This window comes from Oryzias latipes, chromosome 20, assembly GCF_053564925.1.
Source record: "Oryzias latipes strain Hd-rR chromosome 20, Olatipes_Hd-rR_3.1".
Taxonomy (NCBI): Eukaryota; Metazoa; Chordata; class Actinopteri; order Beloniformes; family Adrianichthyidae; genus Oryzias; species Oryzias latipes.
Genome location: NC_136256.1, coordinates 16520621 through 16536579, shown reverse-complemented (window position 1 = coordinate 16536579; position 15959 = coordinate 16520621). Strand labels below are relative to the sequence as shown.

General features: G+C 39.2%; 1 protein-coding gene across 1 annotated transcript; it reads left to right on the top strand.

Annotated features, from left to right (window-relative positions):
* Positions 1–1013: 1013 nt before the first annotated feature.
* Positions 1014–13093, top strand: LOC111946698 (B-cell receptor CD22-like). The gene is made up of 4 exons (XM_023950432.2): positions 1014–1461; positions 11323–11628; positions 11694–11954; positions 13080–13093. Exons 1-4 carry the CDS (start codon positions 1014–1016, stop codon positions 13091–13093), a joined length of 1029 nt encoding a protein of 342 aa, XP_023806200.2.
* Positions 13094–15959: the final 2866 nt, after the last annotated feature.

Genomic DNA, 15959 nt, shown 5'->3' with positions numbered 1-15959 from the left:
ATGATATAATTCAAAGGTTCCTCATGTGGCAGATGAATTCCAGTTTGTAAATCAGGAACTTTCCATTTCTTTATTACATGAGGCTCATATTTGGGATTTTAGCCTTTAAGTTGAAGATTATCTTCAGCAGCTATGAAGTTATTTGTATTGATGTATTCTCATTAGAAGCCTGTAATGCAAACAACAGATACTAGACAACAGTACTAACAGTCGTAGTGTTCTTTGATTTATACAAAGTTTTAGAAAAAAATCTTTTTGCTCTACAGAAAACATTTCTGTCTTGCTTGTGTTCGAGTTGTAGTCATGGCCAGAAATATCATCCCACTTGCAATTTTCTAACACAGAAGATAAAAAAGAATGAACATTTCCAGAAGGATTTGTTTCTGAGGATTTCAGAAACTGCTGATCTACTGGGATTTTCACCCACAACCATCTCCAGGGTTTACAGAGAATGGTCAGAAAAAGAGAAAATATCCAGTGAGCAGCAGTTCTGTGGGAGGAAATGCTGCTCACTGGATATTTTCTCGTTTATTCTTGTTGATGCTAGAGGTCAGAGGAGAATGGTCAGACTGGTTCCAGCTGATAGAAAGACAACAGGACCTCAAATAACCAATAGAGGATTATAAAATTGTTGCCTGGTCTGATGAGTCTCCATTTCTGCTGCAACGTTCAGATGGATGGGTCAGAATTTACATCAATAGCATGAAAGCATGAATTCATCCTGCCTTGTATCAATGGTTCAAGCTGGTGGTGGTGGTGTAATGGTGTGGGGGAAATTTTCTTGGCACACTTTAGGCCCCATCGTACCAAATTAACATTGTTTTCTCAAATTATTTGCAGTGCAAAAAAACAATAAACACGTGATTTTGGAAATAGTTGCAATAGAAATAATTTTCCAACAAACTTGCAAGGGAGCCAATGTTTTGGGCTGTGATTGTAGATGCAAAATACATTGCTTGATTTACGGTTATACAAAAGGTTATAAAACAGCGTAAACTGCAACATTTACCATCATGTATAACCTTACTATATATTTGAATTTAAGAGCATGTTTCCTTTTATACATTATTACAGGCGTCATGGCAGTCTGTAATAGGGAATCGCATCTCTACATCACTGCACCAAAGATGATGGAAGCGCTGAGTGGATCCTGTTTGCAAATTCCATGCAGCTTCACACCCAATGAAAGTCAAGAAAAGTTTGATCAAAGACGAGAAATTTTTGGAGTGTGGATCAACAGTTCTGCTAAAGTTTCCAAGAATCCAAACAATGTTGTTTTCAACAGTAGTAAACCTGTGAACCTTTATGAAATTAGATTGATTGGAAACCTAACACAGAAAAACTGCACCACTGTGTTCAATAATTTACACAGAAATCCCACAAATGAGTACTTTTTCAGAATTGAGAATGGACCATTTAAGGCAACTGCTGCTTGTAATCCCATTCAAATAACAGTACAAGGTAAGAAAGTTTTATTTTATTTTAATCATAATAAGCAATAAGGTTTTTAAGTTGAAATGGTTCAAAAACTGAGGCTAAAACTAATTTTTACCGTCCGTAAGTGCAGTGAAGTGGGGGAAGGCACCCCCCCCCCTTCAGATGTGTTTCTATCAGAAAGTCAGCCTGTTGGTACTATCTTTCAGCCTTTGAATTAATAATATTAATTATCAGTTTTAGCTGACCTATAGTTAGAAATATACTGCAGCTGCTTACAAAATATTTTCATTTGTTGTCTAATTTTTTTGCTATATTTGTTGAAACGTGACCTTCTTTTTTATTAAAAAAATTTAAGGTAAATTAGTTTTGAATGTTACAATTTTTTCTGACAACAGAATGAAATCCATTTGACCATTTAGAAACAAGATTTAAAACACGTGCAAAAATCCTGCATATGGTAAAGAGATTATAACTTTCAAAACTTTAAAGCTTTTGAGGGTTTAGTTCTGTTTATTTTTTATTACAATTTTTTTTATTTGAAATGGTTTTTTTCAAGCAATCAAGTAAGAATAATACACATAAACAATTCAATCAGCAGTTATACATTCATACAAAGACGTATCAAACTGTGCATAATTAGACATAAAATTAAATATTGCTTGAAAGGGAGTGGAAGGCAGCGAATTTATATAATCCCACCCCTGTTCTACCATAACCATTTTTTTACATGATTTATCATTATCCGGTTCATAACTTTTATCAGACAGAATTACGAATCCTTAGGTATCAATGAATCACATGACAAAGATGAACTTCTTAATAATTATGTAAAAATAGACATAAGTATTTTAGAAATGGATGGATGGATGATGACTTTATTAATCCCACAATGGGGAAATTTCATATATCTGTGGCAGCAAAAAAACGACATTCAGAAATAATCTATATAACATCAAAAAAAGGACATAAAAAATGACATTCATATTAAAGTATTAAGAATATTAAATTATCAAAAATTATAATTACAACTATTATTGAGATTATTATCGAAAATGAGATTCATAATAAATAAATAAATAAATAAATATTCAATACTACTACTACTAATAATAATAATAATCACAATAATAAAAATAAAATATATACAAAAAATATGTGGTCAACTGCAAATGCTCGATTCCTTATGCAACCCGACGTCAATTTTTTTTTTTTTAATTGTAAATTGTACAAATTGTAAAAACAGCAACAACTGCAACAAAAGTAAATGAATCAATGAGTAAAAGAAAGAAATACACCCCTGGGACTGTGGAGTCACTTTGACACGGTGTTGTACAGTCTGATGGCTGTGGGGAGGAATGACCTGCGGTAGCGCTCCTTCTTACACTGAGGGTGCAACATTCTTGTGCTGAAGGAGCTGGTCAGCGCCTCTAGAGTTTGGTGTAGGGGTTGGGAGGGGTTGTCCACCACCTCCTCGATGGACTCAAGTGTGCAGCCCAGGACAGAGCCGGCCTTCTTTTTTTTTAACCCAAGGTATTTTTATTGAGTTTTACATTATACAAACACAATTACAGAGTTCTGTAAGTCTGAAAGACAAATTACTAAAAGAAGTGTTTATAATAAAGCTAAGGAAAGGGAACAAAAAAACAAAACAAAAAAACCAAACATAATAATACGTAAAAATAATAAATAAAATTAACAAAATACCCCATACCATTCCCTGTCACTGCCACCGTCAAGCCATCACTCCATCACGCACGACCAGGACTATATACTACCACATGCAGCTAAGCTGCTGTAGGCTTCTATGACTAAAAAACTGGAAATGTTCTCAAAAAGGGACCCCATAAATCTTCAAATATGTCAAGAGACTTTTGGAGTGAACATCTAATTTTCTCCAGTTTTAAACAGGACATGATATCCTGTAGCCACTGTGAATGAGACGGGGGAGAGGCATCTTTCCATTTAAGCAGTATAGCACGTCGTGCCAGGAGTGATGCAAAGGCTATACAGTGTTTTTTGGCAGTACCTGAAACAGCTTGGTCCATCACAACCCCAAAAATGGCTGTTAATGGATTTGGTTTTAAATCAGTGTTAAATACACGAGACATTGTGTCAAAAATTGTCCTCCAATATACATTCAAATGTGGGCATGAAAAGAACATATGATGCAGAGAGGCATCTGTAAGATTACATCTTGTGCATAGTGAACTAACTGTGGGGTACATAGAGGCCAGCTTTACCCTGGAAATATGGACCCGATGTACCACGTTGAACTGAATTAGTTGGTGTCGAGCACAAAATGAAGATGAGTTTACCAGTTTAAGAGCAGAAACCCAAGTATCATCTGAGATAGGGAGGCCCATATCTTTTTCCCAAGCCATCTTAAATTTATCCACAGAGGAATATTTAAGGTTCAACATAATGTTATATAGTTTAGAAATATGACCCCTCCTGGATGGATCTAGTGAAAAAATGTTGTCAGTTATTTCTGTTTCTGTGGTAGTTGAGAATTGTGGTAGTTGTGAAACAAAGAAATTACGTACTTGAAGGTAACGAAAGAAATCGGAGTTTAAAAGATCAAATTTCTCTTTCAGTTGAGCAAATGAGGCAAAGGTATCCTCTATAAGTAGATCTTTAAAGCGAGTGATACCGCTGTGATGCCACCGCAGGAAACCTGAATCCATAGTAGATGGCTTAAAAAGGTGATTCATGGCAATAGGACTCCAAATGGAGAAACTGTGCAGGCCAAACTGTTTTCTAAATTGAGACCATATCTTCAGTGTGTGTTTAACTACAGGGTTGTTAAGAGATGCAATAAAACGTAAAGGCAAACTAGAGCCAACAAAGGTCAGAGGCGAGAGATTGTTGTCTTGGCAGAGCTCGAGCGCTATCCAGTTAGGACAATCCGAGTGGTCATGGTAGAAAGACCAATTCACATTGTTTCTTATATTGGATGCCCAGTAATAGAAGCGAAAATTCGGCAGGGCAAGCCCCCCTTCTATTTTAGTTTTTGGAGGTAGATTTTATTTAGACGAGGTCGTTTACCCTGCCATATATAGGAAGATATAAGAGAGTCTAGTTGCTGGAAAAAAAGAGCCAGGAATGCATATTGGAAGAGTTTGGAAAAGATACAGAAGTTTAGGCAGTATAACCATTTTAAAAGAGTTCACTCGTCCAACTAAGGACATTGATAGGGAAGACCACTGCCGGACTATCAGTTTGATTTGGTTTAAATAAATTGCAAAATTTTCTTTGAATAAATCTTTATATTTTTGGGTAACTGTGACTCCAAGGTAAGTAAATCTACTGCGCACGACTTTCAGAGTGAAACCATTAAAGTCTAGGTTCCGTGCTGCTTCGTTAACTGGAAAGAGCTCACTCTTATTAATAATCACCTTATAGCCTGAAAAACTGCCAAAATGACTGAGCAATGCCAGGGCAGAGGGAAGGGACTGAGCTGGATTGGAGACATAGAGCAACAGGTCATCTGCATATAAGGAGACTCTGTGCTCCACACCTCTTCTCTTGATACCGGATAGGTCTTTACAACTGCGAAGTGCTATGGCAAGAGGTCAATTGCTAAGTTGAAGAGCATAGGGCTCAAAGGGCAGCCCTGTCTGGTCCCACGGTACAGGTTGAAAGGGGTTGATATTTGGGAGTTAGTGCGAATCCTTGCAGTGGGCTCAGAATAAAGTAACTTGATCCATAGATTAAAGGCAGGCCCAAAACCAAATTTTTCCAGTACAGCCAGCAGATAAGGCCACTCGACCCGATCGAATGCCTTTTCTGCATCAATAGTAATCACACATTCAGGTACGTCTTCAGGGGCAGAATAAATTATGTTAAAGAGCTATCTAATATTATAATATGCCTGTCTTCCTTTGATGAAGCCAGTCTGATCCTTGGAAATAATGGTAGCGAGGACGCTCTCCAATCTATGAGCTAGGACTTTTGCTAAGATATTAGCGTCCGTATTCAAAAGTGAGATGGGTCTATATGATGTGCAATCTGTAGGATCCTTGTCTTTCTTTGCAATAAGTGTAATGCAGGCCTCAGTAAAGGACTGGGGTAATCGATCCAATTTGCAAGATTCTAAAAAGACTGAACAGAGTATCGGTGAGAATAACCTGGAAAACCTTTTAAAAAATTCTGTAGGGAAGCCATCTGGACCAGGGCACTTGTTTGACTGCATTGACTTGATGGCCGCAACTATTTCTGCCTCCAATATGGGCTCTTCCAATTTTTTCCGTGACTCCTCTGAAATAGCAGGAATATCAAGATTGCTGAAAAAGTTATGGATGTCACTGGCATCCCCATGGGACTCTGAGGTGTACAGTTTAGTGTAGAATTCTTTAAACGTCGCATTGATTTCTGAAAGGTCAGTTGTAGTTCGGCCAGCACCTACTTGTATTTTGGAGATAGCCTGCTTTGCTTTAAAGCCTTTGAGTTGGTTGGCTAGTACTTTGTCAGACTTATCTCCATAGCTATAAAACATGGTCCTGTTTTTTAGAAGCAGACGCTCAGTATGGTGAGTAGTTAGCAAGTCAAATCTGGATTTCAGTTCAACTCGTTTCTTGTACAGTGCTGGGCACTTGCTTTGGGCATATTGACTATCGATTAGTCCAATTTGTATGGAGTTAATTCAGTCTCAATAATCAGAAATGCACACAACCGGTTTTACAAATACACACGCTCCGATTCCCAAATGTCATTTAACCCCATAAATTTGGTGAATGAGCTCATTTCTTTCTCTATTTGTTTTGCGCTTCAGGCGAGCAGTATACGAAATAATCTGTCCCGGTAGGTAAGCTTTGAGGGCATCCCACAGAATAAGATAGGATATCTGTGGATCAACATTAGTGTCTATAAAAAAAGTAATTTCCTTTTCAATAAACTTAGTAAAATTAGTGTCCGATAGAAGAACAGAATTAAATCGCCACTGCCTGCTTCCAGAGATAGATAGATAGATGACTTTATTAATCCCACAATGGGGAAATTTCATTTCTGTGGCAGCAACACGACATTCAGAAATAATCTATATAATATAACATCAATAAAGGACATCACAAATGACATTTATATTAGATAATTAAAAATATTACTAAAATTATTATGAAAAATTATTATCAAAAATGAGATTCTTATTAAATAAAGAAATAAATATTAAATATTAAATAAATACAGCTGCAAAAGTGTAAAAAACATGCGGTCTGCAAAACATGTAAACTGTAAAAAAACATTACAAATTTTTTCAAAATACAGAAATAACTAATGAAGTTCACACCAAAAACAAAATCAAACAACTGTTGAGGAATAAAAAAACAATTTAAAATTGAAAAACAACAACTACAACAAAAGTAAATGAATCAATGACTAAACAGAAAAACACCCTGGGACCGTGGAGTGTCACTTTGACACGGTGTTGTACAGTCTGATGGCTGTGGGCAGGAATGACCTGCGGTAGCGCTCCTTCTTACACTGAGGGTGCAACAGTCTTGTGCTGAAGGAGCTGGTCAGCGCCTCTACAGTTTGGTGTAGGGGGTGGGAGGGGTTATCCATGATGGATGTCAGCTTAGCTAACATCCTCCTGTCCGCCTCCTCCTCGATGGACTCAAGTGTGCAGCCCAGGACAGAGCCGGCCTTCCTAACCAGTTTGTTAAGCCTCTTCAAGTCTCTGCCTGCACTGCCCCCCGCCCAGCACACAACTCCATAAAGGACCACTGAGGCCACCACAGTGTCGTAAAAGGTCCTCAGCAGCTGTCTGCACACGCCAAAGGACCTCAGTCTCCTCAGCAGGTGAAGGCGACTCTGGCCCCTCCTGTACAGAGCATCCGTGTTGTTGGACCAGTCCAGTCTGTTGTTCAGGTGAACACCCAGGTTTTTAAAAGTGTCCACAACCTCAATGTCTGAACCCTGGATGTTCACCAGTGAGTGTGGTGTAGGGGACCTCCTGAAGTCCAGGATCAGCTCCTTTGTCTTGCTGGTGTTTAGCAGCAGGTGGTTAATTTCACACCAGCCAACAAAGTCGGAGATGACCCCCCTGTACTCCTGCTCGTCCCCCCCTTATTCACAGCCCACAATGGCACTGTCATCTGAGAACTTCTGCAGATTACAGTGGTGGGAGTCGTAGATGAAGTCTGATGTGTACAGGGTAAACAGGAATGGGGAGAGCACAGTCCCTTGAGGTGCCCCCGTGCTGCAGACCACCATATCAGACACACAGTCACACAGCCTCACAAACTGTGGCCTGTCTGTGAGGTAGTTGATGGTGCAGCCAGATGTTTGTCCACACCTGCAACCTCCAGCTTCCTCCTCAGCAGTGATGGCTGAATTGTGTTGAAAGCACTGGAGAAATCAAAAAACATGACTCTCACAGTGCTCCCAGGGGCCTCCAGGTGAGACAGGGCCCGATGCTGCAGGTAGATGATGGCGTCATCCACCCCGATGCCTGTTCGACATGCAAACTGCAGCGGGTCCAGTGCTGAGCTCACCTGGGTGCGGAGATGGCTGAGGATGATCCTCTCCATAGTCTTCATCAGGTGGGAGGTTAAGGCGACAGGTCTGAAGTGGTTCGGTTCCGTAGGACGAGGTACCTTTGGAACCGGAACCAGGCAGGAAGTCCTCCAGAGGACTGGTACCTTCTCCAGTCTGAGTCTCATATTAAATATGAACAGCATCACCACACAGAGCTGGTCTGCACACTCCCTGAGGAGCCTGGAGGTGATGCTGTCAGGGCCTGTTGCCTTCCTGGCCTTTGTTCTCCTTAACTCCATCCTAACCTGATTCAGGGTGAGGCAGAGGGGGGTTGGAGGATGGGTGGGCGGTGGCTGGTCTGGTGCTATGAGTCGTTGGGGGGGTCTGGGAGGAGACGCCTGAGCTGGAAAGGTGTGAAGAGGGGGCCGTGTGGATGGAGACTGGTGGCTGAGCAGAATCAAATCTGTTGAAGAACAGATTCAGTTCATTTGCCCAGGCTTGGTCACCTGTGACCTGGCGACCATTTCCAGCCTCACCGTGGCCCGTGATGTGTTTCAGACCTCTCCACACATCACGGATGTTGTTCTGTTCCAGGCGCTGCTCCAGCTTCTTCCTGTAGCAGTCCTTGCACCTCCTGATCTTGTATTTCAGGTCCCTCTGTACTCTGCGTAGCTCCTCCTTGTCCCCAGAGAGAAAAGCCCTCTTCTTTTCATTTAGGAGGGTCTTCAGCTGAGGAGTGACCCAGGGCTTATTGTTGGAAAAACACTGCACTGATTTTGTTTGCGCTGTGTTTTCCACACAAAAATTGACATGGTAAATGGCGTATACTTACATAGCGCCTCTCTTCCTACAAGGACAAAGCGCTTTACAGTCACAGACCCATTCACCCAGTCACACACACATTCACACACTGGTGGCGGCTCCGCTGCCAAACACAGGCGCCCGCCTACCACCAGAGGCAAGGTGGGGTTCAAGGACACTTCGACTCATGGGCATGCAAGGCGGGAATCGAACCTGCAATACTACGATCATGGGTCGACCGCCCCACCAATTCACCACGGCCGCCCCGGACATAGTCTGTGATGAAGTCAGGCAGACTGTCAATGTCCTTCCTGTGTGGACTGCAGAGAACGTCCCAGTCTGTGGTGCTAAAACAGTCCCTAAGTCGCTCTGTTACCTCTTCAGTCCAGATCTTCACTGTTTTAACCTGTGGTTTATGCTGTTTCACCCCTGGAGTCAACTGGAATCAACACGGCAAATGTAGATCAGTTATCTAAAACATATACAGATTATATTCATTAGAAAAATCATGTACATGATTAAAAAAATAATACTATATCAGAAAAATAGACATAACACTGTTTCAAAAATCTTCATAGCATAAATTGATCAAGTATCAAAAGTTAAAAATTTGTGCAAATTAAGTTTCATTAGGAAAAATCATGAATTAAATTTGTAGCAAATGAAATAATATCATTAGAAATCATTAATTTTAACCATCTTTTTAACTTTATTTTCTTTATAATTTTTTCATAATAAGTTAGTGCTGTGAAATGAAATAAAAAAAATAAGAAAAAAGTGTCCATATTCTGTCGAGTGACCAAGATTGGAATTCCATCTTCTGCTCATTGACAGCTGTCCATCTGAGTTTATAGTTCACTTCACTGTAAAAATTAGATAATGGTCCGTGTTTTAGAGAAAGAATAGTACTCAATATGTGCATTAATCCAGGCCTCTACCACATCACTGAAATGGAGGGAATTTAACTGGAAAAATCTTGTGCGCTTCTTTATTACACCTTCAATTAAAAGCAAACAATCAGCAGATCCACAGACATGTTGGAGACAGTGTGATACAGTAAATGCAAATCATTCTCATATCTTCTGGAGCTGTTCGCGAATAGGATCATTTTGGCATCCCATTCATCGTGTTTTAACAAATTTTCTGCGCTACACGATCCCCTTCACTCGGGTAGTGTTACATCTGGGTAAAATTTCTGAAACAGTCATAGCTCAAGATCAGTACCTGGTGAAAACATTGCTAATTGCAGCAAGGAAAGCAACAACCAGAAGATGGCTTAAGCCAGAACCACCAAACCTTACAGATTGGACTGAAATAGTGGAGGAAATCTACATCATGGAAAGTATGACTTCTGTTTTAAGATTGACAGAAGGAAAATTTAAGAAAAAATGGGACTGATGGACTGTATACAAAAACTCTCTGGCCATTGCATGACTTGTTAACATTTCTGGAACGGCGGCTGTCATGCCTTATTTTTCTACTTTTATTTATTTATTTATTTTACCTCCTCACTTGTTTTTGTACATTTCTTCCTTTTGTTTGTGAGACTTATTTTGTTTGATGTCATGTACATTTGTGTTATGTCTTGCTTAAAAAATGAAAAATAAAATTTAAGTTAAAAAAATAGATAAAGGTCCGTATCCTTCTGCTGCTGTTGTCAGTGGCGCTGAAAGTTGAGGTCAAGTTGTCTGCAGTTAAGAACTTCAAAAATCAGGGTCACTTCAGACTTAGAGAAAGCGATGAATCCAGGCGCCATATTTCTTGAAATAATACTTGACTCTTGATTTAAACTGCATGTTGGTTCAGACGTCCGTGATCAAACACTTCTCAAAATCCTTCATGGTGTTCACAACCTTGGCATATTTTATTATGAATACTGTCAAGACCTATTTTCTTTATTATGAGCCCCTTAATTATTGAATTTATTTCCAGCTAATAAAAGGAAAAAAATTCAATTATGTTTTTGCTTTTGAATAGATCCTACATTTAGGTCATCTTAGAGCCGAAGTGGTTTGTTGCATTTTTGGCGACAACAGGGTTTAAGGTGTTAGTCCATAGACTTCCTGATCTTGTTTGTTCAGGGTTCCACTGGAGGAACTGGGTGGGTGGAGTGAGGAATCTGGTGAGGGAGGGGTCCCATCTGTGTGTGATTGTCCTGTGTTTTCTATTTTTAATCATTTTCATTTTTTTCTTTGATTTTATCTGCTGTTATGTTAAGCGCTTTGTGTTTTTAACTGAAATGAAATGCGCTATATAAATAAATAAAGTTTGAGTTTTAATTTGAATAAAAATGTTCTCTTCCTGCATGTAGTCATTCATAACAGCTCCTCCTCTTCCTCAGCAGTCATACCTTTGAGCACCATCACTACAAAAAACACAATTGTGCCTGTGTCAAATTCATAAATGATTAAAAATATATGTTTCCATCTTAAAAAAATAAAAATGGTTAATCTGCAGTCATTTTTAGTCATGTAAATAATAGTCATTTGTGCTACAATCCAATCCAGGGGAATTTCTGTGTTGCATTTAACTCACAGGAATGAGGATTTAGTTTGACAATCTTTCCTTATATATTTAAACATGTTTGAACTGTTTGATGTGAAACCACAGATTCTGCTTGGAGTCCCACCGTTGAAATTCCAGCTGATCTGAAGGAGGAGGAGTCTGTCACTGTCACCTGCTCAGCTCTCACTCCCTGCCCTCAATATCCTCCTGAACTCACCTGGAATCTTTCAAAATACTCTCAAAGACAAATTGAGGAAAACACAAATGGAAGCTTTACAACTAAAATCCAGAAGAACATCACTTTGTCAGACTCTGACGATGGATTCACCATCAACTGCTCTGTCAGATATCCTGTGAACAAAGGAGAAAATGTGAAGACAGCAGAGACACAACAAACTCTCAGTGTTTCACGTAAGTGATCATCTTCATCACGGTTCAGCTTTTCTGATCAAATAATCAGAGTTTCCATTCCTCAGATTCTCCTAAGAACACCTCAGTGTCCATCAGTCCGTCAGGTTTGGTGTCAGTAGGTAGCTGGGTGAACCTGACCTGCTCCAGCAGAGCCAAACCTCCTGTCAGCAGCTTCAGCTGGTTCAGGATCAGCAAAGATGGAGACATCAAAGTAGCTGATGGAGACTTTTACAGCTTTAATGTGACAGAAAATGCAGAGTATCGCTGCACTGCAACAAACCGTATGGGAAATCAGACATCAGAAGTTATAGTTCTTCGTATAAAAGGTAAATCCTTAATAATACAGAAACACCAAGCCATAGCACTTGCTATTTTAGCTCAGTTCTACACAATGTTTGTGTCACTAAGGTCCATCTGATGGGTCTTTACCCTGGGAGGCAATTCTTGGAGGAGGAGTTGTTCTCATTTGTCTGATTATATGCTCTTTGTAAGTATAAAATGAATTGAGCTTCTGTGTTGTTTATGCCACTTAAACATTGATTACAAGTGTATTTTTGCATAAACTTCTCTGGCACAAATGCTAATTCTGGCTCATCTATGATAACAAATCCCCACAGAGCTCTGTTGTGCTGGACACGGAAGAACTCTACAAACTCAGCTGCACAACAACACGAGGTCAGCGGAACGCCAAACTGTGCAAATTTAAAAATGCATCCATTCATTTTTACAGATTTGAATCTTAGCAAATGTCTACTTGGAAAATGTCTGTCAGACCACATGAAATTAATCTACATAACCTTAAAAAAGCCTTTTTTCATTTCTGTCAAGCTATGGACACTCAGAGCATGTGACACGTGTTCAGGAAAACACTAAACAAGGGTTCTTGAACACACCCTAAGCCCATGACGTTTACTCTGGACAAGCAAGGCGGGGCTTCTTCTTCTTTTGCTACGGTTTACTGGCGTATGTCCACCACCTACAGTTGGGAGAAGCTTGGTGCAAAATGTCAGAGTGGTGCAAATCTCACAAATAATGCTGCAGGCTTTTTATGACATGATATATGATGAAAGACTTTGCGTCATAGAATTCCAAAAAGTGCAATTATTAATTTCTCCTCCATGATCAATTTTCAAACAGTTGGCACTTCTAGAAATGAAAGGAGATGCCATCCGTATGTCATTAATAAATACCAGTTCCTAATTGGTTAAAGTTCAACCTAGTTTAACCTTTGATGCATGTACAACGTTTTGTACTTACAGCCCAAAAATTATCTCTAAATGTGTGTAGCTACACGAGTTTTCAATGTGGAAGCCCGAATCACGTGTTACACAGAGACCCTGCATTGGAAGAGGTCGCTGGGATGTGCGTTGCTAAGGGTGATGTGAATGTAGTTTCACTGTTGAGGTGATCCTAAAGAATATTTTTGTTTAAAGAGATTTTTGTGTTTTCAGGCTCAAACAAGTGAAAGTGTTACCACTGAACCCGAATCAACAACAGAAGAAAACATCCATTATGTGGAAATAAAATTCACCAAGAAGGCGTCAACTAGCTCGGCACAGACATGATGGCACAACGGGGGGGAGGTGGATACTATATATGCACTGGTTAAGGTGTGAGCCAACACACACACAAAGAGCCTTTTTACTTTTAAACATTTAAAATGTTAATCAGCTCTCTCAAAACTGAACTCTTTTTGCTTTAAGGCCTAAATTTGTTGAAAAAAATTGTTTTTTATCCATTGATACTTGAAGGTAAAAAAAAAATTGATTCACATCTGAATGTTTGACTTCTTGTATAAAGATTATACAAGTTATGTAAGTCAGAGATCTGACTTTACTGCAATAAAATGAAATACTAAATAATAAATAAAACTAAATCATTTTAACTTCAAGGGGTAAAATTTAGATGTTTCTAGGGCAGCATGTGGCCTTTGGACTGGAATTGGTCTGTGCTTGGATTAGGGTTCACCGTAGATATATAACCAGTAGATCAATAATTTAACAAATTGAAAATCAAACTGAACTGATTGGAACAGCATAGTTTTGAAAAACATCTATAATATTGCTCAAATTAAAGCTCTAATGAAAGAAGAACAGCTGCTTTTAACAGCCCCTACCTCAAAGCATTGAATTAATAGAAGCACAAAGGATTTTGGTCTAGATTTGGACTTTTTAACATGGAAGTTAATGGGAATGTACTCCCTTTGAAACCAGCCTGTAGTGGTCGATTAAGGAACTGCAGCCTTTGTTAAAACAAACATTCTACATAGAAGATTGAGAGGATTTCATGGGTCCAAAGAAAATTTTCTCTGTATTTAAAAGGTTTAGGCTAAAGATCAGCTCAAATATTTCCCACGTGTGTGTTTTCATTGTGTAACATTTACTATAGTCTCTATATCAACCTTTAAGATTATATCACATTTTTGATAAATGTAGTTTCTTTTGTTTGTGTAAAGACCCCAAACATCACAGAAATGAGATTCTTTACTGAAGATTAGCCTTATGGACAGCATTAAGAGGTTTTTATTATATTAACATTCATAAGATGGTAAAGTGAAACTTGCCTTTGTAGTTTCTGTTTTGGATTATTAAAAGAAAGAAAGAATTTATGAAGATCTATAATTTCTCAGACCATTTCAGAATTCAGAAAACTGTTAAATTAATTCACAAATTCTTATATTGTACCCTTTGTAGAACATAAATTTGTAACTGTTTTGCTACACATCTAAACATGGATGAATTAAATACTCACTTTTGGTTTTTAATTAAGTTCAATTTTTATCATTTTCTGTATTTGTAAAAAAATAATTCTGATCAGCGCTGACTGGACACAAGCTGGATCATTCAATTACGAGTTACATTCATTAACGATGTTAAACACAGTTCATTTTTATTTCATATTCTTGTGTCATTTAGACGTTTGGTTTCCCAGCATGCTTTACTGATCACTATAAATAAAATGTGATTTTTTTTTTTACCCACCTTTCCCATTTAAGTTATTACTTCTTATTTATACATATTTATGGTTTTTACTGGAAAATAAGTAAAATTTGGCGAATGCACCAACAGTCAAACTAGTACGGGCTAAGATTTTTAAGCAGACAAATAAAACACATGAAAGGTTCTTTTTTAGCCCATAGAAAAGAAAGAAAGAAACATTTACACGGTGGAGTCGTGGTTTCAAGTCATTATGTTGTTCTTCGTGCTGTTGTATTTGAATGAATTGATGAAGATGAAGAAACAATCAATTCTAGAATATGTGTGATGAACTTGTGAGAAGAATGAATAGTCTCTGCCTGTGAGATGCAAAATTCTCCAAATATCATTAATACCAAACTCAGCAAGAAAGTCACAAACCAGACTGGCCGACCTACTAGCCACGCTGGGGTTGTTAGAAGAGCGAAACCCAATGGGATCTAGCCAACAGTTAAGGTCCCCACCTAGAAAAAGGCAGGATGTATTTACATACAGAATCTACAGAATCTACAGAATGAAGAAACTTGTGAGGAATTTAGGCAGAAGTTGAGGCAGGTCCTGGGTGGTCAGGATGAGCTTCCAGAGGACTGGGAAACTACAGCAGAGATTATCAGGGAAACAGGTAGGAAGGTGCTAGGTGTGTCATCTGGAAAGAGGAAAGACGGTAAAGAGACTTGGTGGTGGAATGAGGAAGTACAGGAATGCGTCCAGAGGAAGAGGTTGGCTAAAAGGAAGTGGGATGTAGAAAGGACTGAGGAAGGTAGACAGGAGTACAAGGAAGCGCAGCGTAGAGTGAAGAGAGAGGTGGCAAAGGCCAAACAGAAAGCTTACGATGAGCTTTATGACAGGTTAGACACAAAGGAAGGAGAGAAGGACTTGTACAGGCTAGCCAGACAGAGAGACAGAGATGGGAAGGACGTGCAACAGATAAGGGTGATTAAGGACAGAGATGGAAAGGTGCTAACAACCCAGGAGAGTGTACAGAAAAGATGGAAGGAGTATTTTGAGGAGCTGATGAACGAGGAAAATGACAGGGAAAGAAGGGAGGAAGATGTGGTTGTTGTGGAGCAGGAAGTAGCAGAGATTGGAAAGGATGAGGTTAGGAAGGCTCTGAAAAGGATGAAGAGCGGAAAGGCCGTTGGTCCTGATGACGTACCTGTGGAGGTATGGAAGTGCCTAGGAGAGACAGCAGTGGAATTTCTAACAAGGTTGTTCAATAGGATTTTAGAGAGTGAGAAGATGCCTGAGGAATGGAGGAGAAGCGTTCTGGTCCCGATCTTTAAAAACAAGGGTGACATGCAGAACTGCAGCAACTATAGAGGAATAAAGTTGATGAGCCACACAATGAAGCTGTGG